Source organism: Ustilaginoidea virens, chromosome 6 (assembly GCF_000687475.1).
Source record: "Ustilaginoidea virens chromosome 6, complete sequence".
NCBI lineage: Eukaryota > Fungi > Ascomycota > Sordariomycetes > Hypocreales > Clavicipitaceae > Ustilaginoidea > Ustilaginoidea virens.
This window is the reverse complement of record NC_057321.1, coordinates 1,844,995-1,872,756: the sequence shown is the minus strand read 5'-3', so window position 1 is coordinate 1,872,756 and position 27,762 is coordinate 1,844,995. Positions and strand designations below refer to the sequence as shown.

The window sequence follows — 27,762 nt, the reverse complement described above, 5'->3', positions numbered from 1 at the left end:
GAATTTTCAGGCGCCTTGGATCTGACAACGATAGATATATACCGTCGATGATTGTTCTGAAGGAGACGGATGGTTGCTTATCTCAATTAAGAATGCAGAAAAGATGAAGGGGAAAATAATGATGATGGTGATAATAAGAGGATGCCGACCATGTCCGTAGAGGCAATCAGCGGGAAAAACCGCGTCATACATAACCATTGTTGATCCCAAGGCCACAATTTCGCAGGCGCTTTTATCAAGGTCAAGGACGGGACAATTCGTACACCAGGGTTGCAAATAGCCTCGTACACTAGCCAACGACTATTTCCTGAAGGTAGCGCTCTTCTCCCCTCTTACAGGAGGCATCTTCCTTGCACCCTTGATGCCCTCATCCGCAGTCTTGGTGTAAGGATCAAACACCTTCCTTGACTCTTTCCCTACAGTGTTGTTCCGACTAGCATGCATTACTGTCGGGGCCGTGCTGTAGTCAAACGGTACCGCTGAATACTTCTTCTCCTGCTCTTTCGCCACCCTCGCTCGATGCTCTTGCTTTTTAGCTTTGCGAGCGAGTTTGGCTTCACGCTTGTTTGCAAGTTCGGTCTCCTGCTGCTCTTCTCGTAATCTTCGTTCTGATCGGCCCTGTTTCTTTTTCGCTCTACGTGGCTTATCCACGATAGAAAGAGTCCCATCTGCGCCAGTCAGAGGAACATTCTCGTCCGTAGAAGATTTGGGTTCCAATTCATATTCGCCAGATGATGACGTGGTGTCCTCTTGATCCGGTTCCGGCTCTTGCTCTTGCTTCCGCTTTCGACCGGCCTTAAGAGTAAATTCTTCGTCCTGGTCTTCCAGTGTTACTGCGACGGCCGTCTTCCGTGTCTCAAGCGTTGAAGAGGGTTCCTCTATGACTTGACCAGCAACTGACTCGGTATGTGCGTCGCCCAATGCTGTAGCAGAATCCTGGACAAATCGTTGCCAAGGAAATGGAATGTTACCTCCTAGCTCTGCTGAGAGCTTCTTTGATTCTTCCCACAACGAACTGACGGCCATGCTGCCAAAGAGTTTTGACTGAGTCATCTTGGGTACTACTAGTCTTGTCCCTTCCAGATGTGGTAGCCGCACAGTCTCGTTGGGAAGCCTTGACAATCTGTCCTTGGTTACAGTCTCGGGTGCCATGGATGCAAAGTACTGCAGCAAGCTTGGTCCGGCTTCAGCTTTGGCGTCCAGAACCCGGTTCCAGACATCATTCAGCCTTGCTCGAGCAAGCGGTGCCGATAGAGGAAGTAAGCTGTGCAGAGCTTTCACGTCGGGCGGGTTGACGCGCGCAATTTCTGTGACATTGGAGGTTCCGAGCACAAAGTTGGGGCTTTCGTCCTCTTGGCGGGCGGTCTCATCGCGCCATTTCCATAGAGCCTTGAAAACAGCAAACTGTTTCTCATCGAAATTAAGATGTGAGTTTTTAAGCATATAATTATACCACCCTCTTGGTCCTTCACCTGTAGCTTCGTTGCAGTCTGGATGTTGATGCCGCGAGAGTGATAGCTCTCTCGACCTGTCCAATGCTTGCTTGATCAGGTCTGTCTCTGGCTGGGTCCTGTCCGAAGCTTCAATAAGTTCATTACGAACGTGGTCAAATATGTAAAGCAGATAGTGGGTGTCAGATCGAGCGTAATACAGCATTTCCCCGGGAATTGGTCTCGAAGAGAGCGGGTTAGCGTATGCTTCGTCGCAAGGCTGGTTGGCACGAGCAAGACATACCGTATCCTCCAATCTGCTAATTGATACTGCTTGTCGGCATCAAAGTTGACGAACTTGGAAAGCAAAAACGCTAGGCTCCTGCCTGGGTATCGTAACAAATCACAAGCAAAGTAAGTGTCGAAAAGTCCATTCACGTACAGGCCTAGATCTCTTTGGAGCCAAATCATGTCCATGTATGCACCGTGAAAAACCTATTATTATTGAGGTCAGCAATGCAATAAAATGCTTCTCCATCATTACTTCTTACCTTGACAATGCTGGGGTCGGCAAAGACTTCATTGAGAACCTCGAGTTTATGACGCCAAGGCCTCAACGTGTCTACAATCCAGTCATTTTCTCGGGTGCTTACTTGCATCAAACAAACAAGCCCCGCATATGTTCGATAGTCGTGATGCTCTAAATCCACAGCAATTTCTTTGGCCTTCTTTAGATGTTTCAGCATATCTTCAACTCCCTCAAAAGTATCTACCCAAATGGCTTTTGTGGATTCGGCAGGCTTTGAAGGTAGGGGCTCCGATTTCTGGAACAACCACTGTGAATACCGTGTTTCTAAAATTTCCATCTCATACGGATGCTTGAATCTTGTGTGTTCTTTAGTCAATGGCGAGCTAATGGGAGTCAGGTTAAAGGCTGCGCACTCACTGTAATGTACCGTCTACCGTCTCGTCTGTCACGAGACTTTCCTCTAGTGATACAGTAGCATGTGGTTTCTTGGTTAGAATCGGTTTCCAGGGCCCAGTGGGGAAGTTGTCTGGTTTGTTCTCAAAAATGGTCTGAGGCTTGGTGACGTTGGCATTTCGAATAACTTTGACAGTAGATTTTGTTCTCTTGGACATTGGGCCCTTTGAACGTTAGCTGGAGCCAAGTAGAAATAATGTATCCGCAAGGGACTTTTGAAGGGCCAAACACCCACAGAATCGGCGGTCGGGGGATCTTTTCTCTTGATTAAGCCAGTGTACTCGTCCAAGGCTGTGTCAGCCCTCTCCAAGACGGAATCCACAACGTCCACAACGGACTTCCAATTCATGTCGATATCTTCGGCATCTTCGAGGCGGGGCGTCTGGAGGCCGCACGCTTTAGCCGCGGATTCGAGAAGTCGTGCGGACAGCTCGAGGACGCGGACGGATTTATCATCGAGCTGTTCCGCAACGTCGGGGTTTACTGTTCTCTGAAAGTTCAAGTCTTCTGCAGCGATGCGATTGATGGATTTGACGGTGGAGACTAGAGACTTCTGAATTCCCTCTTGCAGCAATTTGAAGTCCTGCGGAGAATCCATGGCGAGTACTGCTCGCCGCCGAGAAGCCCAGGTCCGTCCGTCGTGCCGGTAAGAAGGTGTCGATGTCGCAAAAGTGATTGAAATTTCGAGCAAAAGCAACTGCGACGGGTTATCGATAAGTGCGGTACCTGGGTACTTGGGCAATTACAGTGAGTTGAGAACAAAGCTCGTTAGGCCCCAATTAGAGTCATTGGTGGATTTAAACTCGCCTCTAGTCCCGGATCACGTTCAAGAACAAGTATTCCACGAGGCGCCTGGCCTGCAATGAGAGTAGTGGTTATCTTTACGATACGAGTCTTTATTTCGAAATAGCAGACACAAAGCTACGGAGTTTATGGAAGGATATCTATCATGTAGGGAAGTTTCAAGTTACTATGAGGGAATATTTAGAGTGTGGCTGCATGGTCAGTAAAGCGAGATGCGCAGCTGTCATTTCCCTCGATACGCATGATAATCAAACTGTTATGACATAGAGGAATGCTGCCTCCCCTCCCCGCATTCGCATTTGAAGCATTCTGTTGAACAAGGTAGCTGATGTCCATGTGATCGAACGGTAGGCTTGCATTGATTATTGAACGAGCACGACTATGTCAGTCCAGCCAATGAGTCCGCTAGATACGGTTTCAAGTTTTTATGCCCAACCACGCTGCGCAGATGACGATTCGGAGCTTTGGGAAGAGGGGGGGGGGGACAGAGAACGAAAGGCAGCGATAATCTGGCAATTTCCTGGTGAAAATGGAATGACATGGCCGGTTTTGAATGCAAAAGCGATCTTCTTTCCGCTGAAGCCTTCCTTGACCTTCCCGTAGAAGCCGGGTATTCGTCGGAAATCCTGCCTCAGGTAGTTTTCGTTGGTTAGTCAATTACATCAGGAAGACGTCCAGTCCGGCCCTCGCAGCATTACGTCAGAGGAATAAGCTACCTCCCCGCGCGATTTTCTAAGCATGCTAGATAATGAAATCTGAGCGTAGTAGACTTATTAAATGCTACATGACTGAAACCTTCTTTCTGATGCTCGATGAACATTATTTCCCAGCTCCTAATCTCCCTTTAACTGCACGGCTATCACCAAGTACTTAGATTCTCTTCAAAAGTCGAGCGGCCGTCCGACCAGTAAGCAAGCCATCTGAGACAAGTTGCGGGCCCCTTGCAAGTTGGGAAGCCAAGTTGGGAAGCTGTCAACGGAACAAATTAGACGACCCCTCTTCCGCCCACTCACTTTCTATGACAAGCTCGAACCAGGCTTATCAACCGCGAATAAAAACGGTTCTATTTTCTTCATCAGCAGGACCTTGGAGCATGACATTACTGTGCTGACCTCGAACAGTTCAGAATAAAAAAGAGGAACAAGAAAAAAAAATCACAAGAAAAAACCAATAACAAGAATAAAAAAAAAAGAAACAGTCATCTCTGATATCAGAAAAATAGCCCGAGTCATCAGCCGGCGGGCGATTACTTTATTGCCTATTCAGGTTCAATTTGCTTCCTTGGTCCGAAATATCTCCCACAGCTCGGCACTGCGCAGTTATCTCACAGAAATTTCGGCCTTAAGGTCAGCCTCCCGGCACGCAACGTCATGTCCAGTGACACCAGTATTACCGACGGCCTCGCGCCCAAGATCCAAGGCCGGCTGCTGCTTCTGTCCAACAGGCTGCCCATTACCATCAAGCGGTCCGATGATGGCAGCTACACCTTCTCCATGTCGTCCGGAGGACTTGTCACTGGTCTGAGTGGTCTGAGTAAAACAACAAGCTTCCAATGGTACGGCTGGCCAGGTCTCGAAGTTCCTGACAATGAGGTGGATGGCATGAAGAAGCGACTCAAGGACGAGTACGGCGCCCATCCAGTTTTCATTGACGACGAGCTTGCTGATAGACATTACAATGGATTTGCAAGTACGGCTAACTAAGCATAAGACCAACTTCTCCAAAATTTCCCCACCCCGCATGAGCAATTTCGAAATCAGGAAAAACGTCACTAACAAGCAACTGGTGGTATCTAGACTCCATTCTCTGGCCATTATTTCATTATCACCCCGGGGAGATTACGTTCGATGAATCCGCATGGGCTGCCTATCAAGAGGTGAATAACTTGTTCGCCGAAACCGTCATCAAAGACGTCCAAGACGGCGACTTGATTTGGGTTCATGACTATCACCTCATGCTTTTGCCACAAATGCTGCGCCAGAAAATTGCGAAAACGAAGAACAAGGTCAAGATTGGCTTCTTTCTTCACACGCCTTTCCCAAGCAGCGAGATTTATCGTATCCTGCCTGTCCGCGAGGCACTGCTGCGCGGTCTTCTGGACTGCGATTTGATTGGATTCCATACATACGACTACGCACGCCACTTTTTGAGTAGCTGCTCACGCATCTTGGGTACGCATACCACGCCGAACGGCGTTGATTGGAACGGGAGATTTGTCACCATTGGGGCGTTTCCCATTGGCATCGATCCCGACAAGTTTGTCGAGGGCTTGAAGAAGCCCTCTGTAAAGGAGCGCATTGCTGCCTTGAACCGCAAATTCGAAGGGGTCAAACTGATTGTTGGTGTTGATCGCCTGGATTACATCAAAGGAGTGCCACAAAAGCTGCACGCTCTCGAAGTTTTTTTGACAGAGCATCCAGAATGGATAGGCAAGGTCGTGCTGGTCCAAGTTGCCGTTCCCTCCCGACAGGATGTGGAGGAGTATCAAAATCTGCGCGCCGTGGTAAACGAGCTCGTCGGTCGCATCAACGGCAAATTCGGTACCATAGAATTCATGCCCATTCACTTCCTCCACCAGTCCGTCTCCTTTGACGAGCTCACGGCGCTTTATGCCGTGTCCGATGTGTGCCTAGTTTCATCAACACGGGATGGCATGAATCTCGTCTCGTATGAGTACATTGCTACGCAACAAGAAAGGCATGGTGTCATGATTCTCAGCGAATTCACGGGTGCCGCGCAATCCCTCAACGGCAGCTTGATCGTCAACCCATGGAACACTGAAGAGCTGGCCAACGCCATTCACGACGCCGTCACCATGAGCCAGGAGCAACGCGCGGCCAACTACAAGAAGCTTGAGCGCTACGTTTTCAAATACACAAGCTCATGGTGGGGCACGAGCTTTGTGTCCGAGATGAACCGTCTCGACTCTTCTGTCCAGCCCAAGACGTTGCGCAACGTCTCCGGGGCTGTCGTGGGGCCCGGTCAAGAAGACGATGAGGCAGTTTCCCCAACTCAGGAATAGACTATTCTTCGGGCTTTGTGTTTTCTTTTCTTTCGTTTCTTCCTCTTATTCTTCTTCTTCTCTTTTTATTCTTCTTTTTCTGTCGTTTCTCTCCCGCGTCTTTGTTTGCCATCATTACTTCTTTTAAATTGTTTGCTTTTCAGCACGATAAACGATGAATCATCTTGCCAATGTTATTGCACTTAGGTTAGAGTAGCCATCACTACACACATACATTATCGGCCATGGCGCAGATGGTTTGGGTTGGCCTTGCTTTTCCCTCTTCCCTCCTCTTCCGCCTCGTTTTCTCTTCCCTGTACAGTGAACAATCCAGTAGGTCGCGCTATTTGCCCGGCACTATATACTCTGGGCTGCTATCACGGCATAATGCGGTACCAGCCGCGTGCAAATTTTAGACACCAACAGATTTTGCAGTTGAAGAACGTCTTGGAAACATGTGACATGCCATCAGTATTTGCCTTCCCCCTCATCTGGCAAGTCTTAAGTCGCTGGGGCATCAATGGCCGGGACTAAACCATCCGTCCCAGTAAATCACCACTCTTCTTAGAGGCGGGTACCTCGACACCCCGAAGATGATCACAGGCCCACGCTCCTCCAACCCCCTTGATACATGCCGAGCACCCGACAATGACGACAAAACCGGGTGGAATAGCGGAAACGTGCATTCATCCGCGGGATCTATGCAGCAAAAGTGGTATCGATACGTAGCTCTATGAAAATAGATAAAAACAAACGTTGACGCGACAAAGAAGGACACCACCAACCGAGACCGAATGCACGCACACCAGGAAACTAGGCCGACGCGCCGAATTTATCGGCATCGTAGGAGGCGCAAAGCTACAGTAGCCCTAAGCTATAAGTACTAGGGTGCCGCTGAATTCTTCAGTATCAAAGGCACAGGGAAAGCGGAGTAGCCAGACGGGTAAATATTAGTCCGGCTTAGCTACTACTGCCTTTTTTACTATTCTTTTTACTGCTATTTTTACTACCTTATTTTACCTTTACCGCCTTTTACTGCCTTTTTACTGCCTTATTTTACCATCCTTTACTGCCGTATTTTACCGCCTTTGCCCTACCTTTTTTACTATCTTATTTTACTATCGTTTTTACTATCGTTTTTACCGCCTTTTACTGCCTTTTTTTACCGCCTTTTTACTGCCTTTTTTTACCGCCTTTATACTACCTTCTTTTAACTTTAATATTTTTAATATAGTGCATTTTTTATTATTCCCATCCGGGAGCCCTGCCGGGGGCCGCCTGCGGCGAGCTTCCGCCTACAGCAGGCTTTTTCGCCTGCAGCAGGCCTCTGCTTAGAAAGCATGGCAGAATTACGCTTATCACCGCCTTTTATATAGCAGAATACCTACCGCCTTTGTATAGCAGAACCTTACCGCCTAATTTCCGTACTTTTACGTTCTTTTATGCTTTTTTAAAGGGAAGCAGTATACTATAATACTTTGCCGACTTTATTGATTAATATTCGCTCGAATTGAGAATTCTAAAAAGTTTTTCAACGAATTACTAAGCAGGTAGTGGAGATATCTCTATAGGATGGCCTTACTGTATTTTAAAGAGGGAAAGCGAGAAAAAGCTATGCCCTTCCTATCGGAATCGCTGTCGCAGGGTGCCCAATTAGACACATTGCGACGGATGTGCCGCGCACCGCTGCACACGATGTGGCCACTTTGGCCCTTTTGCCCTTGTGCCCGGTAGGGCACACGGGTAGCCCGGCCCGACCGCGCCGATACTACAGCACGCGCACAAAAGAGGCCACATCATATAATTCCTTTCTTTTGCCTCCTTTTTCCTCTTTAATAGATAGTTATTAGCAAAGTAATAAAATCCTTTGCTTAGTGATCACCCGGTACATCATACCACGCGCGCGACCCTACGGACAACTAGGCATACCGAGTTCCTATCAATACTTCCTGCCTTGCCTTCCGATTTCTTCGCAAATCTCTAGGCAAAGCTGGAAGGCACGCTTTACGCACTTACGTAGCGCACGCTGCACCTTCGGCACAGCTTTGCTTGATTACAGAATAACTCTGTAGCCTCCTTCTCCTCCTCAACTTGCCGTAGAAGAAGATGCTCCTATGCAGAAGACTCATAGAATAAAGTGTGCAAGTTGTTCAGTTCCCGAACGATGAATAGACAGACATTATCTATCGCAACTTCCGCGCAAGTACACCGATCGTACGCATTAGATGTCTTCTCCTTTCGTCGATCCGACCTGTTCCTACCTCGCCTAGCTGCTGCAACAGCTCGTTCACCTGCCGCACTATAATTGACCCATAGTTAATATAACGTGACTCTGTGAATATTATATCAATAGTCAAGGACTTACTCTCTAGACGGTCCAGGTGACCAAGAGTCGGCGGGAAATTATTAATCAAGGCACCCGTGGCGGGGTTATGCAAGGCCACCAGATCCTCGCTCACACTCATTACCGAGGAGTTCTGGAGTCTCGCGATTGCATTTCGACGTCTGTTTATTGTTATTATTAGCACCCCATACTATATTCCAAAAAAAGAATCATCGTAGTATAACGTACTCTGCACTCATATCTGAACGCAGGTCTTCGACCTTGCGATCTAATGCATCTGCCTTTTCGTTCAGCTGCACAAGCCGGTTGAGGATTGTTTGCAAGGTCGTTACTAAGCGATCTCCATTGTTAACGGCAGGTAAGTTAGCGCAAAGCGCGAACTGTTCCGATAATGACCCAAAGCCCTCGGAAATAAGCCCAAAGTTAGGCTGCGGCAATGGATTCTCGCTGTTCATAGCCATTGTGATGAGATGGGAGTTGAGGCAACGATGGTCGAGTTGAGGCAACGATGACGGAGTTGAGGGAACGATGATGATGGAGTTGAGGCAAGGGTGAGTTGGAGGGAAGTGTTTATATGTGCAGCTAAGGTAGGTCACGTGAGTGATATCTAGTTGCCCTGGATATTAAGCGCGTAAACTGTGGGAAGGAACCTTATTTTGATTGCACTCCGACGTCTGTTTGTTTCCATAATTAGCTCCCCATACTATATTTCAAAAAGAATTATCGTAATATAACGTACTCTGCAGTTATCTATATACGCAGGTCTTCGACCTTGCGATATAATGAATCTAGGATGTGATCTAATAGATCTAGCTTGCGATATAATGTATCTACCTTTTCGTTCAGCTGCATAAGCTGGTTGAGGATTTTTTCTGAGGTCGTTCTTAAGCGATCCCCAGGCCGTTATTGACCAATTGAATGGTTTGCAGGGTGGCTTGCGTAGCGCTTGGCGGTTCCCAGTTCCTAACCAAGAGCTGCCTTCTCGAAAAGCCAACGGTATCGAACTTGTCCAATCGAGCTCCTGGGTGCCCTGCCAGGCCCAGGTGCTCCCGCAGCCATGGTGGGAGGGGTTTGCTGCCCGTCCGGGTTGAGCGCATCCGACTTTAAAGTTTTGTCTTGGTATGTAGCTTAGGTAGTTGGTTGGCGTGCATCTCCATTAATGCCAGGTGTAGTTGGGTTCCGCGATGTGGAGGTTGTCTCTTCCGTTTTACGGATAATGCTCCCAAGGCCTCGGAAATACGCCTAAAGTCAGGCTGCGGCAATGGATTCTCGCTGTATATAGCTATTGTGATAAGAGGCAACGATGATAGAGTTAAGGCAATGATAACAGAGTTGAGGCAACAATAATAATAGAGTAAGGCAATAATGATCAAGAGTTGAGGCAAGGACGAGTTAGAGACTATAGAGGGAAGTGTTTGTATATACGCAGTCAATGTAGGTCACGTGAGTGATATCTAGTTGCCCTGGATATTAAGCGCGTAAACTGTGGGAAGGAACCCTTTCTTTAAAAATAAAATCTAATTTTAGGGTGAAATAAATCAAGAAAAAGAGAAAGAATATAAAGAACAGTTTCCAACAGTTCCCCATAAAGGAGGTTCCTGGAATGTCTTTATTCCTGCCCTCTGCCTTCTAATTACTCTCGTGAGCTACCTGCCAGAGGTCTTCTACCAAGCACACTCGCCCGGCACGGGCAACGGTACCCCCACCCCTAGAAGTGATAATAGTAAGCAGTCTGTGCTCCCTATTCCTTAACAGAAACATGTAAGTTAATGTGCAAGATTGCTTACTGTACGAAACCCAAGATGCTCGAACTGATCTCGTCCTGGTGTTGTTCTGCGGATACCCGCCCGCTCCCCCCCCCTTTCCCCAGACTCCAGCTCTCTAGTCGCCAACACATGGTCAACAGCGAACCGAAAGAAAAAAACGAAAAAAAAAAGAGAGAGAACGACCAGAAAAATAAGCGAACCCCCCCCCCCCCCCACCGTCGCTCACGTGTATAATTTTCCCGAATCACCCAGTCCCGCTGCTGTTTGCCTGCGTGAGCATTAAAATCCCATGAGACCCCTCTCCGTTCAATACGGCGAATTGACTATGTCGTCCCTGCCCAGCTTGTATCTTCCACTCTGGCTGTTTCCGATCCGCCCAGAGCTGCGGCGACCGCCACTGCTCAATCGAACATCTCCCATGATGCTCTCGCGAGTGGGCTTTCGCAGACTCTGCTTGGCTACCATGTTGACTTCGTTGGGCAATGCAACAATGACATTCTTGTCGGAACCGAACTTGAACTCGTCGGCCTTGACTTCGTCCTGATAGCGTTTGATCTTGTAAGGAGCCTTCGTGCCGCGCAGAATCTTCTTGAGATCCCATTCGACAATGTATGGCCCCGTAGCGGTAATAATGCTCTTCTCCTCGGCACCTTCTCCCGCGTTGAACTTGGCCGGCGTGAAAGCCACGGCCTTTCCGGTTTCGTGATAGACTTGAGCGACATGCTCCGGAGTTAGGGCCAGACGGCGAGGACGTGGCTTGGAGTCGGCCGCGAAGCCCTTCTCGAATCCAAGCTTGCCATCGTTCTTGCCGCCCTTTTGCTGAGCGTCAACCAGCAGAATGTAATTCTTTGTCGTACCCAGGATCCAGCGACCGTCGGCAGAAACATCCATGCCGATGATGGGGTCACCCAGGGCAGGAAGCTGGGTCTTTGCACGAATGCCCAGTCGATCGAATAAGCGAATATCACCTTTGTTGCTGGCTACAGCAATGTAGCCCTTCTCGGTGGTCGCCAGAGCTGAGAAATCATTCTTCGAGGCATACTGCTTCATATCCGTATCTACCAACTTGTTGCCGGACAGGCGGGGGTCTATGCGGTATAGCGCATTGTTTGACACACCCAGGAAGGTCTGCTCAGACGTCATCTGGGCAAACTTGTTTTCGGGAGCAAACGTGACTACGGGAATGTCGTCGTGAACTTTCCACTCGTCCACAACTTTGCCGTACTCAATGTCCATGCGGAACAACTTGTTGGGATCCACATCGTTTTGCATGATGAGGTCCCGATCCTCGCTATGGAGCATGACCTTTTTGGGGCTCATGAGCTTGCCGCTTGGAGTGGTAACTTTGGAGATGTTGGTGTTGAACTTTAAGCGATTATCGGCCGTATGAGAGAAAACGCCAATCTTGGAGCCGCGCACGACAAAGGATCGGTCGTGTTTGTATCCGACAGCCAACTGAGAATTGACCTCTCCCGGCTCTCTTTCTTCAGCAGCCTCGTCATTTTCTCCCGCCGAGTCATATTCGTCGCTGCGGACACCATCATCATGATCCTCTTCGTCGAGTTCTGCCTCTTCCTCTTCGGCTTCTTCCTGCGGCAGGGAATCGTTTATGTTCATATCACCAAACGCGTCAAGCACGTATTCGCGCTCTTTTTCTTGGACTCTGGCCCACTTGGTCTCGTTCAGTCTCTCCCAGATGGCTTGCATCACTGCTTCCTGGAATTTCTCGAGAGTATGTTGATCTTTGAATCTAAGCAACCAAGACCTAGCCGTGGCATCATTGCTGTAGTGATTGAACACGAACGAGAGATACTCGAAGTCAAAAACTGGGTTGAATTCAGGCACAACAGATGTGCCAATCCATGACTTGTCCTTGTTTTCGATCTGCAGCCAATATTGCCATGTTCCGACTTCCGAGACCGTCGCAATGACGGATTCATCGACAAGGACAAAATGTCCAGGCTGGGGATCGTACAGATGTAGCTCGGCTGGAACGGCGGCATAGATCTCGAGTGGCTCTGGAGCAGAGTCAGGCTCAGGTGGATGTGAGCTCTTCTGTGGTTCATGCTCGGGTTCGGGCTCGGGTTCGGGTATGGGTTCGGATTCAGGTGTTAGCTGCTTTGCGGCAGCAAGTGGTTCTCTTTTTGCAGCAGTGTTTGCCTTGGCATACATGTCGTCGACTGACTCTATGGAACGGGCGAGCACCGGGCTATGAAGAGGGCTGGCAGGCGGTATTGGGTTCTCGTCGTGGAATTCGAACTGCTGGTAGTCTTCGTCTGAGGCGGTGGTATGAGACTTGCGGTACTTGCGTTCGTACTGACACTGTCTGGCGACCTGTACAAACTGCTCCACTTGGGCGGAAGATGCTTGACTGTCGCAAACGAATTCGTAGAGGTCACCGTTGTCGCCGCTCAAGTCTCTCCACGCAAAGACCGTTTCCCCACCCTCTCTGCTCTCCACGCGGAAGTGAAGTGCCTCATCTAGCAAGAAGGTTTTTTCGTCGCGCTCGGCTGCAAGAGCATCGATTTCGGCGTCCTCTCCTTCTTCTTCAGCGAGCAGCTCGGCCTCGCCTTCTTCAAACACACGCTGGACGACGAGCTGGTAGTGAAAGTCCTGGTTGGTTCGGCGAATGCGAATGGCCGAGTCCTTGAATATGAGCTCCGAGTATCCCTTCGGGGAGAGCGGTCTAACAAGATAGAGCTGACCCTGGGGGAGCTCAATGAGCGCTTCTTGGGCACTGGAGCCGAAGATGAACTTTCCAACTGAGGTAAAAACTCGATTAGCTTGGCTATCAATAGCAACCGACGTGTTTTCCCCAACAGGCCATTCGCGCTGAACTGGAGGGAGCAGTGAGGAATGTAGCAAGGCATCCCGGCGGGGCAAGATGCGCTTGCCTGAAAAGTACGGGGACGGGGACCCCCAAAATGCTGGTTTGGTTGCCCGGGAGAGTGGCAAAATGGCAACATGTTGATTTGAAAAAACAAGGGAGAGGGGGAAAAAAAAATTGCACCCGCAAGTTGCAAGCAAGAGCACTCCATCACATCCCACCACTTACCGTTTCTCAGAACGAACATCCTGATTATTTCATGTATTTGTCGTTTGCAGCTTCTCTTGCCCGTCTAGATTGTGTGCGCTGGCAGTGGATGCAAACCACACCCCTCCTTCACCGACAAGCGCTCAACCGAGGGGTTCCGCAGACAAGGTTGCGTAATCGAAATTTCACCGTGACACGTAGAAAGAATACTGCGTAAATGGTAAAAATGATGAGAATATAACGATTACGGAGTAGTCATCAAGGAGTGACGATGCTCAACTAGCAAGTCTGCAGGGGGGCCTCCTCTGCAGACGAAGAAATGTGAGTGAGGGATAGATCGTGCGAGGGACAAGCTTGCGCTGTGCAGGGAAAGAGCGAAGAGCGTCATAGAACAAAGAGTACGCTACGCAGATTATGCAAGTAACTTAAACTCCCCTGTGGGGCTGAACGCCTGGTTACATTGGGAGGTACCTACCTCGTAGGTACTTTAGGTACCTTCGGTACCTGCCGATATTAAACAGACGGGCAGCTCGTGATAGGTCAACTCCTAAAGTTCTGCCCTTAAGCGAAGCTATTTGCTATGTATTTGCCACCTGCTCACACAGAATGTTCTTAAAGTTCGAAGCATACTGCCGGTTATCTGACACAACTAACCAACAATTTCCTTCGCATATCACTGCGATCAACAACTAGAAAACACGCAATGCCAGAGGACCAAGGTAATGCGCAATCAACCTAATACAATAAACTGGCATTTTCAATCGTCGGTTCTTACCGCAATTGGCGTCACTACGCTTTGCAAACTTGCCGGCATATTGTCCAAGCTTCCATAACAAATGACCGTGTGGTAACTGTTGATGATTCCGGTACGGCTTCATAACTGTCATTTGCCGTGTATTTGGTCTAAATAGCAAGCCATCTGACTCTCATTTATCCGTTTCCTTCAAACCCACAACAAAAAAAAAGATAATTAAAAAACAGGAGTATCCTAGCTCTCAACCTTCCTAAAGTTCATCTGCGCCCAAGAAATCCATGCTCGCCCGCATTTCGCTATCCATGCTGTCCCAGAAGTCTTGTCTGGCCTTTGCTGGATTACGACTGAACTGTCCGATCTGATTCCAGCGGTTTCTTGAGATTCCCGCAAAGTCATCGACAATGAGACGAGCAACGTTCATGCCCATCAGTGCGCTCGTCTCCATGGTGGAAATAAAGCTTTCAACTCCAGAGGTATAGTAGAGGCCGCGGCCGAGAATCGGATCCTGAAACGTCACCCGCGGGAGCCCGATGGGATACGAGTGAAAGCAGTGGGCATGGTACCACGAAACCGGCTCCACGCCTGCAGCAGAGTCGTTGGAGACGAATGAATCTGGGATGTCTGCACCCAGGATGGTCGAGAGAAAGGTTGAATTGACGGGCTCGGCGCTGAAAATCTTGTATAGGAACTCCTTCTTGCCGGTTGTGGGGTTGGTGATCGTTCGCAGAGTACTGATGGAGTAGAAGCCGGTGCGGCCAACACCCTTCGGACCTTCTTGGGCCGTCTCTTCGCTGCCAAGAGTAGTGTACACATTGCTGGGTGCCTTGCTTCCGGGTTCCAGGCCAAAGTAGGACGCTTGCAATCGAAGAGGAGACGTGAAAAGAGTCACGTGTAGCGCCATGTAAGGAACCGAGTCTATATGATGCTTGATGACACCGTCGGCAGCCTCAATCCCACTAAACTGCCACGGGGACGCGATGACGACGCTGTCAAACACAGTCTGCAGCTTGGCTACCCTTGACCTTGGAGAGGAAGACTTGGTCGAGAGCGCGTACTTGGGGATAGATCCCGGCTTGTTGGTGCCTTTGTGAAATGCTATTCCCGTGACAGTAGTATTCGGGTAATGCGCTGCACGGCTATGCTGCAGTAACTTCTCAAACACTTGATAGTTGCCGCCGCTTACGGAAACGGCGCCCTCAGTAGCAAAGGAGACCTGCCCGGACTTTAGCAAAAAAAATCTTTGTCAGAAGCAGAATGGTGCATCAGGAGGCTTACAATGGCTTCCAGCCCATGGATAAAGGCCAAGTTGGACGCATAGTTGACCCGTGAAGCTGGCTGCATCACTTCACGTACAAACCGGGGGTTGATCTGACCAACGTGGAATGTGTCAGCTTCTAAAACCATATCCACAGATAAAGAGCGAGGTACTCTGGGGTAGGAAACAATGGCGGTGGTTACTCACGTTGTTCTCTTGGAGATACTGCTCACCAGTGACGCCAGTCAAGCGCAAGAGACCCAGTTCAAATGCTCTTTGCGTCAGTGAGCGAAAGGGAAAGTTTGGTTCTTCGTAGAGCTGCAGGAAAGTTCCCACAGCGCTCTTGACCAGCTTCACAGCCTGGTACGGTGCAAGACCGTACTTCCAAAACAGCTTCGCGGCGTCCCACCACCACGAGCTGCTCGCTTCTGAGCGGAAGACGATGGCTTCGCCGTCCCAAATGGCCGTATAGCCGGCGGGATCAGGGGCGGACAGTTCCGTCAGGTTCAGCTGGAAATTCTGAGTGGCATTATATATGATGTGGTTTGCCTTAATGAATATGGAGGCGCCCAACTCCACAGGCTGATTGGCATCATCAAACACGTTGACCGTGACAGTGCGCCCGCCAACGTGGTCAGTCTTTTCAAAAACCGAAATATTCACACAGAGCCCTTGCTCGTCGGCGAATTTCCGCAAGTGGTACGCAGCTGAAGAGCCCGCAGCACCAGCACCTATACATTGTCTTGTCAGTGGTGTGTTTTCGCCTTTGAGCCCAGGCCTCCGAGATGCATTGATGCCACCTCCAAGTCCAAGTCCAGGTCCAGATCCCAACGCGCCAAGTCTTGCCGGCTCGGGTGGGACCTTTGCATCTCCAACGGGCTCCCGTTCAACCAGAACTTACCGATTATGGCAATATTCTTGGCATTTCTGGCGTCGGCAACATTCACTTTCGCGCCGCGAGCGACGCACACTGCACCGGCCACGGCGATCAGCTTGGGTAGGGACCACCACATCGTTTCAATGCGGGGTGCCAAAAAAAAGGAGATCAGACAAGGATGGCGGAGGAATTTGATCCAGTTCAAGTTGCTCTACGTGCCGGTATTACGTGTCCCATGTTGTGAGATGATGTATTGTTTGATGTGTTGTTGAATGCCGGACGAGGAAGAACGCTGTCACTATAGCTTGGCGCGTAAGGAGCACACTAATAAGTCGCCTGGGAACTCATCAATGTCTAAAACTTGCATGTGGTCTGGTGCTTGCGAAAGTCCGGGGACTCTGGGGAGACTTCGAGGGTACAGGCAGGCAGCCCTCTTGAGGGCACGGGGCCCATGTCCGTCCGCTGTTTAGATGCCTTGTAAGTTGCTGGGTAATAGGTATGTACCACCTGCATTGGGTAAGATTGGTGGGTACCAGACATCCTACCAGGAGGTAATTAACGGTGCTATATGCACTTTATGCAGATTCACAGTCTTTTTTTTATTTTTCATCTCTTTACTTCTTTACTATTTAGCTCAAAGATGTCACGTACATGACTATGGTTAAAGTAAGAGGTCGGAAAACTGAAAATCGATAAATGAAATAAAGCATGGAAGCAATATTAAACGTTAAAGCAAGTGAAATCAAAGCACTTCGTTTAATATTTTTCATTAAATCATCACCAGCTAAGCCTATCGTGATTCATCCCTACGCCAGAAGCTGACCAGAAGCTGACCAGAAGCTAAATAGAGTTTTGTCCTATCACGTGTTTTTAAGCAAACTAAATGGAAAGAACCAAGTACATTCTACATAGCACTACAGTCGTAGGATGAGTTGATAGAGATATGCAGACGGCTTAGGACGAAACGGGACCTCGACAACCATAGTATGCCCTTTCCAGGTGACGATTTCCCTTTCAATTCCTGTACTAATAAAATGCTTCAACGAGGGAAAGCCCTACTTGATAACAGGACCCATGCCTAAATATAACAACCTAGTTGCGGCCATACCTTTGTCCCATATGCAAAGGAGATACATGATTGGGTATGTCATTCAAAAATTTGAATCAGGAAAAAAAAAAAGGATATATTGACTACTCCACAAAAGGCTAGAATCCCAGAGTCGTAACATTCGTATGATTGTTTTTGTTCGTTTATTTGATGCTTCAGTTTTCCTTGTCGCTACTAGTATAGCCGCTTCTCACTCCCGCTGTGGCCGCAGAGCTCGCCCCAGTCCGAAATAAGGCATCAGCGCTAGCACTTTTACTTCTTTCTCTTGCACTACCCGGGGCAGCTTCGGCGCTGCCGATGGACTGTCGCTTAGACTTTGGCCGAGCAAATCCTGGCACGTCGGCGGACTCCATCTTGTCGTACATCTTCAACTCCTCTAAATTTTCATCTGGGTCTTCGCCATCTTCATCGCCACTGCTTAAATCGACCCCATCCGGATACCCGTCGGAATGGTGTGGGTTGGCTTGACGGCTCATCAACTCCTCGGAGGATTCGAGTGACTCGTCAGCATCTTCCGACATGTAATCATCACCAATGGAGCTGGAAGCATCGCTGCTAAACGGCGGTAGGAAAATGACGGGAGGAGGGAGCGACACGGGAGCGAGTCGCTTGATTCTTCCAGACACATATTCTATCTCGACAGGACCGACTTTCTGGGAGGAGGCTACCGGCACCGGGGATGATGTTGACATGCTGGCCAGTCTCCCGATGATGACTTCTGTAGCTTCCTCAGACTTCTTCCGCGTGGAGGAGACGAGTTCTGAAACGGTGTCGTCTTTAGGTCGTTTCGTTGTGACGACGACCATGAAGTGGTCATCTGGCATCACCCCGCCAAGGCCGCAGGGCTCTAGCGGAATAACCCCTATGTACTGTTGCCCGGTAGCCCATGGGAATTCAGAGTCAATAATACCCGAGTCTGAATCCGACTCATTTCCCAGATCAGGAACACAATCGACGCTGTCGACGTCCATTTTGACGCCGGCATGGCAGCCATGGTACATGTCGCTCAAGGGTCGATAGCCAAGAGAAGACCCGGATGCGGATCGATGTGGAATGGGCCGGTCGAATTGATGGCAATCATGCTCTTTCCGGTCTTGGCCACTCGAGAGCATGTATGTCGCTGGAGACGCATCGCCCGGATCACCAGAAAGATCTGTACAGAAGGGCGCACCACTATAGTAAATGATGACACCGTCGTGCCGGCGCTTCCTGCGGTTAGAGGTACCCGAACCGCTTAAACCCCATCGCGATTCGTCCACGTTGCTGTCGTCAATGGGACCGAAGGATGAGAGCGTATCATCCAGGGATATTTGCCCATTGGGAGAGCCGTTGTGAGCAAATAACGGCTTGTAGTGAAAGCTGTCGGATGATGTGGATATTTGAGGCCCGAATTTGGACTGACTTTTTGAGCTTCCGCCTGATTGATCTTCGTACCCAGCAGACTTGCCAGTCCTCTGTCTTTTACGTTTGCCGTCTTTGCTCGCAGCGTCATCGACCTCGGGCGTTGTTTGAGAACTATCATTAGAGCTGTCACTGGAAAACTGTGTGCCATCACTGCCGCCGCGCCAGCGAATTTTGCGGCCATCGGACGAGAGCTGAAACTTGGTGCTGATCTCCGTCACCGCGGCTCGCACAAAACTTGGAGTAACATTGACAATGTGCAACTGCGCCATGTTGCACAGCAAATTCAAATAGACCCAACCATCAGCGTCTGGTTGAACTTCAGCGTTCTTTGACGGATCCACCAGGAGTCCCGGGGGAACCAAACCCAAATGGCGGATGTAGTCCATATTTTCCGAAGGCACCTGGATGCGGTCGGGATCCAGATCATTAACACGTGTAGGTCGTTGATCCGGAGCTGTTGGTTGTGTTGGGGACGGGTTGGTACCTGATCGACTACTGTTGCCATGGCCGCCTGATTCTGTCTGATCACCGTTGGAGTTGGAAGCCGATGCGTTGTCTCTGGATTGAGTTTTCTTGCCACAGGTACCGGAAAGTTGCTCTGACGGCAAAATCCTCGCTTCCCTGCAGAGCTCCGCTCCCGTAGTACCAGAAGTAGGCCGTTGATCCTTGAGACTTCGAGGCTGGGGTTCTGGTTCAGCAGTTGCCGAGCTCACGAGGGAAGCGTTGGCATTTTGGCGTTGTCCAGCTTTCCTCGCGTGCCGGCCTCCCATTTTACCAGTGAAAATCTGCTCCAAGCGTCTGACGACGAGCTTTTTTCGTTCTCTATCGGTCAGCACCATGTGTCGGGGATATAAGCCCTCGGGGATGTCCCGCAAGTAGCTTTCCACCTTTTGATCGTTTCTAGCGCGAGAGCTCATGGCAGGACGTCCGAGTGACACGCCAGCTGAGTTGGCACCGCTGGACATTGACGCGTAAGCTGAATCGACCGGCCTAGCGTTAGAGCCCGACGACGATGAGGCATGCTTGGATGCAGAGCCAGAGCCGGAATACATGTTGTCCCGGGTGGCGTGTCTCGACGACTTCTTCCGTTGCGAGGATGATACATCTGGAGAATCTTCGATGCTCGCCGCAAAATCGCGAAGGGTCGTCTCGAGCTCCCTGCGTTTTCGTTTGGGAAGGCCGTGATATTTGATTTCAAATAGTTTGTCCTTCCTCAACATGTCCGGACCTCTCTGCTTATATTTCTTTAATTCTTCCTTCAACTTCTGTATCTCGATTGTGAGGTCGTCGATGACGCTGCGGTAATCATCGGCACTGCTACTGTGTTGCGTGTTGAGTAACGGTTGTAGAGGTGGATTTTGGTAGGCATAGAGCTTGTCGTCGTTCGAGGAATCCGACTCTTTCTGGAAAAATGGAGGATCAACTGTATTCAGTGTCAGCATCGCAAAACTATTTTCGAATAGCTTCGTTACACACCATCCATCGCTCCGTCAAAAGTCGCCGTTGGGTTCTGGTTGGACTGATCAAACCACTTATTGGGATCGCTCTGACCGGTTTCGTGACTGTCGCCCGAAGAATTACGTCGCGGCGAGCCGGTAGCCTTATTTGCTCTGGCCACTGCCGACCCGGGACTTGCTCGGAGTGAAGCATCTCGGGCGAGCTGGTGGTGGATCAAGGTCACAGAGTTGGATGGTGATGTTCTGCGAGGAAGAGGATGACCGGTTGAGCTCAGAGGCAGACGGACCGTGCGACGAGAATTTTGAGTTGGTAGTGCCATTACTGATACATGGGAACCGGAATCTCGGCGGGATTTGGCTTCAGCAGAATATACAATTCGGCATTCTGCGCCGCGATCTGCTTTACCTGCCACGGCGGCAGCCGACCCTCAAAGGGTTGCAGTATGAATCAGGGAAGGTCTGTTGGGTGTTGACCTGTGACGTAAGGTGCGATGCCGATCCCTAGAACGATACATAAGCTTGTGCCACTTTATAGCATGCTCGCAAGTTCTGCGAGAATGAATGGATCTAAATGAGGGGTCAAAAATGGGGGAGAAAGCCAATCAGAATTGGCCAAGCTGCCAAACAATAACAAGGAAATCTATCGTTCAGGAGTGCTATGTATGGCACCTAGGCGTCGTGCTGGGCCGACAAGTTGGTCAGCGGCTCACATACCGTTAATGAGAAAAATCGGCTATAGCTAGAGAGATGAACCGCGGGTCAAGTGAACAACCAGAGCTGCAAGCAACCAGTCAGTCAGCCAGTTTTTTTTGAGTTTTTCATGGAAAGCAGTGGATAATCAAGGCGACCAAAAAAAAATATCTTTCCGAACCCCTTTTTAATGGCTAACGCCAAGTTCCCCCCTTGTCAATAGTAGAGCTTACATGGGGGTTTTTCGTTGCCTTTTGGTTGGGCTGTACTGCAGTGGTGAATAGAAGGTAGGAATAGAGAGCAGATGGGAAGAAACAAGCCGAGGGCAGGTGATTCGACTTGTAAATTCGCTTGGTGTTTACGCAATCAAGTGCAAAGCGGTCCTTCTTCGAAACTGGAAGTCGATAATTTCGCCGACGGGCAGAAACGAGGTCGATCAAACAACTTGAAGGCAAACCGAAAAAGCAGTAGTCTGGGGGCTTTGACAGATTGACGATGGGGTTTTGCCGAGTTTGCGGCGTTTTGCAGAGACCAGTTATGCCTTGGCTCTGGCGATGCGGTAGATGCGCGATTTCCGAATACAGACACCAAGTAATCTCTGGAACGGATCGCGGATCGCTGCGTTGGAAGATCAAGTTGGCCCAAATGTAGGAGGGTTGGTTTGCGTGATACTTTGCAGTGATATTGGATGAAGTAATCAAGACGTCGTCAGCGCAAAGTAGTCGAGGCTGAAAGGTATTGAGCATAAGGAATGAGGCATGTGGATGGAGAATCAGGGTTCGATAGCATAGGGTCGGGTCGGGTCAGAGAGGACAAGACGGGGGCGCATTGGGAAGAATGGGATGGGAGAGCCCATTGCTGGGATATCGCCGCGGACGACGAAGAGGGTTGGTCAACCGCGAAGTGCTGGTTTGTGGGGCGTGTGGCAACAAAAGTCGTGAGCCTCGAAGCCTAGATTTGGCTCTCATTGCTCCGATGCCCGCAGCCTACATGGAGCGTATGGGATCAGAGACGATCGGGCCCACATTTAATCAGGGTCCAGTGAATGGACAGACACCGGTGTGGTTTTAGATGGACAATTCTTTCGCACGGGTATCTGTGCACATTTATTTGACGAGGGAAAGGAGGATATCGCACTTGGAGATGATCTGATTGACGCATGGTTTCTTTTGCCCAAACGCCCTGTAGGCTGGGTGGACAAGTTACAAATCGAATTCTCGCATTGCCAGGGTGCATGCTTAGGGGCACCTCGCACTGACTGCTGGGAAGCATTCCTTGATATTGATGTTATATGAATTTAAAGAGGATTTGATACCGGGTCGTTACTGCTGCCGCCCAAAACTGCAACCAGAGTCAACTGGACAAATGGCTTGTGCCAACATAGATTCTCCATGTACTCCGTACCCAGCTACAACAAGTTGACACTCTGCTCTCTGCTCCGTCACTCGCAGGAACGCCGCAGGACCCCCAGCCGAGCAATAAAATGCCGGTCCGCATACCCACCAGCCAAGCCAGGCCACGCCAAGCCACGCCAGGCGACGGACAACACCCGTCAGAGGCTCAGAACCGTGCCCTCCGCGAATCTCGCTTTTGCGCTGTCATCGACATCAGGCCCTGTCACTTCTCAGTTTACGCGCACCTGGTATGGCCTGCTTCCCCTCGTGCGGAACTTGTGCAACTTGTGAGTCCTGACGAGAGCAGCCTGGTTGAGGGGCTTAGATGATTCGATGGGAATCTCGAATCTTTTTCTCGAAAGTTTGTATGCTCGCTGCTCGGTACGCTGCGTGTTTGCTGCGTCGTTTTCAGGCTCCACCAGGGAAAAGTTTCTGACATCGAGTTTTTTTTTTTTTTTTTTTTTTTTTTTTTTTCATAATTCTTTCCCTCTTTCTTTCTTTCTTTCTCTTTCTCTTTCTCTCTCCTTCCCCCCCCCACCACGCTCTTGCTCAAAGTGCCCAATAATCACCGAGGCTTCTTTACAGGACGCTTCTTTAGAGCCGGATTAATGGCGTATGCCCTAATTTAAGATTGGCGTCGCTGCAGCTAGGCTTCATTTGCCGCTTTCAAGGAGACCCACACGGAGTCGAGGTCGAAATCGAGATGGCAAGCCCACCCCCAACCGCACCCCACCCCACCCCACCACTTTTCCAGCAAGACTTGCCAGCATGAGGACTGCAGCTTGTCATCCATCTTATTTGTGACGCAGCCCGCACGCAATCCGCAAGTAATGCGCGCCTGGGACCCGGGGAGCATCGACATCATAAGCTCCCCGGCTCCTTCCCTATCCGCTTGGCTTGATGGAGGGACGACCAGGGCTTCCTTGGAATCATCTAGACTCTTTTGCTGGGCTACCAGCTTTTGCGCTCTCCGTTGCATGCAAGCCTCCCTCCCCGGCGAAGCCAAAGGAACAAAGGAACCTGACTGAGCGATGCGGCAGTCCCGAACTTCGATCGCGCGCAATGTGAAACACTTCTGTTGCCAAGTCGTCATCGGCTCCATCTCGCTCGCGAATTTGACAGCAGCGGCAGTGAGCATCCCATAGGGCCGCACTCCTCCAAGTCTCAAGACGAGTCTGACGTCTTGGCAAAGATTTTCTTTATGACGTCCCTCCCCGTGATAAGCCGATCACGATGCTTGACACTCTCTGCCAGCGGTGACACCTCGTCCAAGCTGCGCCGCCTCGACCAACTCCACGCACAACTTGCATTTATGCGGTCTGGTACCATTTCTGTCTGCCTCTCTGTTATGGAGAGAGAAAAAAAAATAGGAGGAGGCAATTATTACCTTGCACCAGTTCCCATCAGTAGATTGAAGTGTAATGTCTGCAGCCATTGACCATGCCACCCCTGTTTGCTATAGATGCGAGATCTGCTAAAGGTACTACCCATACTTGCCGAGGAATTAGAGTGGCATAGTGTATCTACAAGTTTGGTCATCTCAAGGTGTCTCGTTGTACTTGTATATCCACAGGATATACGGCTAGTAGCGCCTGCGTGGACATCACACCCAATCTCCTCGTAGAACTCGCGTGACAAGATCGAGTTGTACGAGCCCGCCATGGCGCATCCTCGTGGCAAGTCCCCAACTTTCTTTCCCCTGTATGCCTTCGCGGAAGAGGACGGCGAGCGGTATACCTGGTATGTGCGTCCTCGAATGGTCTAGAATTTAGAGCCTAGCTCCTCCCGGCCGGCATAGGGCATTCTTGGGGCCTTGGATGACGGCAAGCAATAGACGCCATAGTACCTTTGAAGCTTTGTACGTGATACTGGCATGCTTGCTACTCCACGGCAACCAACCCCAGGAGGCTATGTCATCCTGGCCCCTAATTCCGAGGTCTTAGCAGCCAGTGCTGGCATGATCGGCGCTGCGAAGGAAGCCGCTAACCAAGATGGTCAACCAAACGACGTGCTAGTACACCAGATTCACCTCTGGGATGCGGCTCTTCCCTGAGCACATAATGTCCTATGCCCAACGGTCAACATCTCGGCTATCAGCAGCACCGTCCTTGGAGTCCAAAATCCTCTTCAACTAGAGCTAGTTGGATTGGCGGTTATGAAGCCCCAACGACGACACGGACAAGTCCCCGACTCGCTGTACAAAGCTGGCAACCCGCTTGGGGACGTGGCTGTTCCAAAAATCACCATTACCGAGCAGCATGACGCCTCTGAGCACTGAGCGACAAATTGGGCGAGCTGGCAAGTGAGAACAGGACCTCCCCCAACCCAATCGCAACCCATATATGGAAGGCGTCTAGAGTGAAGCAATTTCGACGATGCGTCTTCCAGCTGCAGCAAGAGATCCGGGTTCTTCGCCTCTCCCACTCGCGTCATTTTCGACGCTAAGCTCTTGGCCGACAAATCAGTGTCTCGCCAGCCAACAACGGTGACCTGTAGTGCCAATACCGCCGGGACAGCTCGAAAAACCTGGGCTGTTGGTGAAGACCAACCTCACTGCTGGCTTGGGTATCTCTCCAAGGGGCGTAGGTTTGCGGCCAGAAGAACTGAACAGGCGGCTGGAAATAAACCAAACGGCCGAAAGCACCCTGGCGAGCAAAAACTCACGTCATTCTCGTCTCTAGGGACCGTACGACCGCATCCGGGCAACCAGATTGCCGGTTGCTTGATCCGGTGGCTAATATGCTGCAGCGCAAGCACGTCAATACTCAAACCACCTCAGGTACCTGTTAGGTGGAACACCAGACTGAGTGCTCGAGCATATGCGTTGTGGGCCTACACTTCGATGCCCTCTAAATTCGGGAACTCGTCACGGCAGGAACATTCTGCTACCTGCGGCATTTGGCCCAGATGGCGGATCGCCGCATTTAGTCCAGTAGCGTGTATTGAAAGCAGGTTACCGAGTACACGCCCACGTCTTGGTTCACTCCGCGCCCAGCGTTCCAGAAGACCAAGGAGACCAGCTCAACGTGCTACAGAGTTCAGCTCATAGCCGTCGTGAATCGTTAGTCCTCCGGTGCTTATCTAAATCTCACCCGTGGTGTAATTCTCTCGCTGCTTGCCATTCGTGCGCCCAACTCATGTTTTCTTGACATTCTTCATCATCTAGTCTAAGTTCTTGATTCATCCCGCCAAGCCATGCCTCTCCGCAACTCCGCTACGCAAAACATATAAAAACTATGTATTTGGTATGATTGACTGATGGATCTTACTCGACTCCCCTCTTGAGGTCCTTGTCGAGGAGAGACTTGCCCGTCATCTCGTCGGGTTTGGGCAGACCCATGGCGGCAAGTATGGTGGGTGCAACGTCTCCCAACACACCGTCGTTCTTCTTGAGACTCCAACCCTCGGGAGCATTGGCCATGATGAAGGGAACCTTGTTCGTTGTGTGGCTTGTCTTGGGCTTGCCGTCGGGAAACTTCATCTCTTCAGCGTTTCCGTGATCGGCAGTGATGAAAAGAATGTAACCCTCCTTCTTGCAGGCCTCAAGAATCTTCCCAATGGCCTTGTCTGTAGCCTCGCAACCAACGATTGCGGCCTCGTACACGCCCGTGTGTCCAACCATGTCGGGGGGAGCAAAGTTGTTCATGACAAAGGGGAACTTTTGCTCGGCCAAACGCTTACAAACTTGGTTCGCTACACCATCTGCAGACATCTCTGGGGCTTTGTCGTAAGTAGCCACCGACTTGTTTGAGGGAACAAGATCCTGGTCCTGGTCGCGGGTCTCCAGAGGGAATACTTTCTCGACTCCGCCGTTGAAGAAGAACGTGACGTGAGCGTACTTCTCCGTTTCTGCAATGTGAACCTGTTCGACATTCTGCTTGCCAAGCCATTCGGCTAGGACATTACCCATGTGTTGAGGCTTGAAGGCAACCTCAAAGGGGTAATCTGTCTTGTAGGTCGTCATGGTGACTAGTCTGCTGATCTTGGGGTAGGAGAAGTCGGGGAGGACAGATCGGTCGACGTCGCCGAGCAGCTGGGTGATTTGTCGCACACGGTCGGATCGGTAGTTGAAGAAGAAGACAGTGTCGTCGTCTACAATAAATCTGGTCAGGTATCCGACCTTGGTGTGAACTTGGAAAAAGAGGAGTTGACATCACCTACCCTTGATTCTAGATTCGCCACCACCAACAATGATGGGGGTAAGGAACTCGTCACGATCCTGGTCACCATTGCGTTCGTATCGAGCCTTGACGGTGGCAACAGGATCCTCGCTGGCTTCACCTTCACCGTGGCACATGCCCTTCAAGGCAATCTCGACACGTTCCCATCGCTTATCCCGATCCATAGCAAAGTAACGGCCAACGACGGTCGCAATCTGCCCGATACCCACCTCCTTGATGTACTCAACCAGCTCTTGCATGTAACCAGCACCGGACTTGGGGTCAGTGTCGCGACCGTCACCAAAGAAGTGGATGAAAACCTTGGGAACCTTGTACTCCTTGGCAGCTCTCAAAAGAGCGTAAAGATGTTCTTGTTTGGAGTGCTGACGTGCTTCTCTGTCAGCTCGCGGGGAGAACGGACGAGAGAAAATGTGTCCAAAGGACTTACGACACCACCGCGGGAAACGAGTCCGCACAAGTGCAGGCGGCCATTTCCAGAAGCGGCACTCTGAAACGTCTTCTTGATCACTTCATTCTCACTGAGCTCCTCGTTCCTGATGGTCTGGTCGATGCGAACAACGTCCTGCCAGACGACACGACCAGCACCAATGTTCAAATGGCCGACTTCGGAGTTGCCCATGAGGCCTTCTGGCAAACCGACGGCCAAAGATGAAGCCTCCAATTCGGTGAAACCATGAGAATTACTCGACAGCTTGTCCATGACAGGTGTATTGGCATTGGTGATAGCATCGCCATCCTTTGGGGATTTCTCTGAAGGGATACCCCATCCGTCAATGACGACTGAAGGTGCGTAAAGGTTGAAATAATTAGCCACCCTAGCTCCAGGTACACAAGGACATGACAAGTAGAAACGACGCAGTCCAGGCGACGAAATGTTTGCCTAACAAGAGGAATTGGCTCCATCGACTGCGCCGGGGGGCGTCGTCCAACAAACGGCCGAAGAAGAAGTTGGGCAGGAAGCTTCAATGGTGGGGCAAGGCAAGGCTTTGGATTTGTCGGGAGTGGACGACATACTGAGGCAAGCCTTTTGCTCGGTCTTAGACATGCTGAAAAAGGCCGTTTCTGAAGGACAGATGAAAACAGTCAAGGTCTAGGTCTATTTCTGCGTGGTATGCGCTCAATTGGCTCCAAGGCAAAAATGCAGAATGCGTGAATTTCATAAGGAGCTGAAGTGTCAAGATTTGGGTGGGGTTTGGATTCTGGGGTCTACCAGTTGACGTCTACAGTCTACAGCGACTGCGGGAGTATTATGTCTGGGGCGTAGGCGTCAAGGTATCGACG

The 27,762-nt window shown here is 50.3% G+C and overlaps 9 protein-coding genes across 9 annotated transcripts; 2 read left to right on the top strand and 7 right to left on the bottom strand.

Moving 5' to 3' along the window:
* Positions 1-300: 300 nt before the first annotated feature.
* Positions 301-3,010, bottom strand: UV8b_07419 (uncharacterized protein; the record flags this gene model as incomplete). Its single annotated transcript, XM_043144916.1, has 5 exons — positions 301-1,672; positions 1,735-1,925; positions 1,982-2,315; positions 2,377-2,576; positions 2,648-3,010. The coding sequence occupies 5 exons, from the start codon at positions 3,008-3,010 to the stop codon at positions 301-303; spliced, it is 2,460 nt and encodes an 819-aa protein (XP_043000851.1).
* Positions 3,011-4,586: 1,576 nt separating this feature from the next.
* Positions 4,587-6,238, top strand: UV8b_07418 (uncharacterized protein; the record flags this gene model as incomplete). Its single annotated transcript, XM_043144915.1, has 2 exons — positions 4,587-4,905; positions 5,013-6,238. The coding sequence occupies 2 exons, from the start codon at positions 4,587-4,589 to the stop codon at positions 6,236-6,238; spliced, it is 1,545 nt and encodes a 514-aa protein (XP_043000850.1).
* A 2,162-nt stretch (positions 6,239-8,400) lies between these two features.
* UV8b_07417 (uncharacterized protein) lies at positions 8,401-9,022 on the bottom strand (the record flags this gene model as incomplete). Its single annotated transcript, XM_043144914.1, has 3 exons — positions 8,401-8,516; positions 8,583-8,722; positions 8,790-9,022. 3 exons carry the CDS (start codon positions 9,020-9,022, stop codon positions 8,401-8,403), a joined length of 489 nt encoding a protein of 162 aa, XP_043000849.1.
* Positions 9,023-10,633: 1,611 nt separating this feature from the next.
* Positions 10,634-13,401, bottom strand: UV8b_07416 (uncharacterized protein; the record flags this gene model as incomplete). The annotated part of the gene is made up of 2 exons (XM_043144913.1): positions 10,634-13,089; positions 13,383-13,401. The coding sequence occupies 2 exons, from the start codon at positions 13,399-13,401 to the stop codon at positions 10,634-10,636; spliced, it is 2,475 nt and encodes an 824-aa protein (XP_043000848.1).
* A 964-nt stretch (positions 13,402-14,365) lies between these two features.
* Positions 14,366-16,383, bottom strand: UV8b_07415 (uncharacterized protein; the record flags this gene model as incomplete). Its single annotated transcript, XM_043144912.1, has 4 exons — positions 14,366-15,328; positions 15,391-15,483; positions 15,578-16,101; positions 16,272-16,383. 4 exons carry the CDS (start codon positions 16,381-16,383, stop codon positions 14,366-14,368), a joined length of 1,692 nt encoding a protein of 563 aa, XP_043000847.1.
* Positions 16,384-17,510: 1,127 nt separating this feature from the next.
* On the bottom strand, positions 17,511-20,536 carry UV8b_07414 (uncharacterized protein; the record flags this gene model as incomplete). The annotated part of the gene is made up of 2 exons (XM_043144911.1): positions 17,511-20,182; positions 20,236-20,536. The coding sequence occupies 2 exons, from the start codon at positions 20,534-20,536 to the stop codon at positions 17,511-17,513; spliced, it is 2,973 nt and encodes a 990-aa protein (XP_043000846.1).
* A 439-nt stretch (positions 20,537-20,975) lies between these two features.
* UV8b_07413 (uncharacterized protein) lies at positions 20,976-21,652 on the bottom strand (the record flags this gene model as incomplete). The annotated part of the gene is made up of 2 exons (XM_043144910.1): positions 20,976-20,993; positions 21,140-21,652. The coding sequence occupies 2 exons, from the start codon at positions 21,650-21,652 to the stop codon at positions 20,976-20,978; spliced, it is 531 nt and encodes a 176-aa protein (XP_043000845.1).
* Positions 21,653-23,960: 2,308 nt separating this feature from the next.
* Positions 23,961-24,353, top strand: UV8b_07412 (uncharacterized protein; the record flags this gene model as incomplete). The annotated part of the gene is made up of 2 exons (XM_043144909.1): positions 23,961-24,040; positions 24,155-24,353. The coding sequence occupies 2 exons, from the start codon at positions 23,961-23,963 to the stop codon at positions 24,351-24,353; spliced, it is 279 nt and encodes a 92-aa protein (XP_043000844.1).
* A 1,212-nt stretch (positions 24,354-25,565) lies between these two features.
* UV8b_07411 (uncharacterized protein) lies at positions 25,566-27,526 on the bottom strand (the record flags this gene model as incomplete). The annotated part of the gene is made up of 4 exons (XM_043144908.1): positions 25,566-26,392; positions 26,462-26,843; positions 26,909-27,261; positions 27,496-27,526. 4 exons carry the CDS (start codon positions 27,524-27,526, stop codon positions 25,566-25,568), a joined length of 1,593 nt encoding a protein of 530 aa, XP_043000843.1.
* Positions 27,527-27,762: the final 236 nt, after the last annotated feature.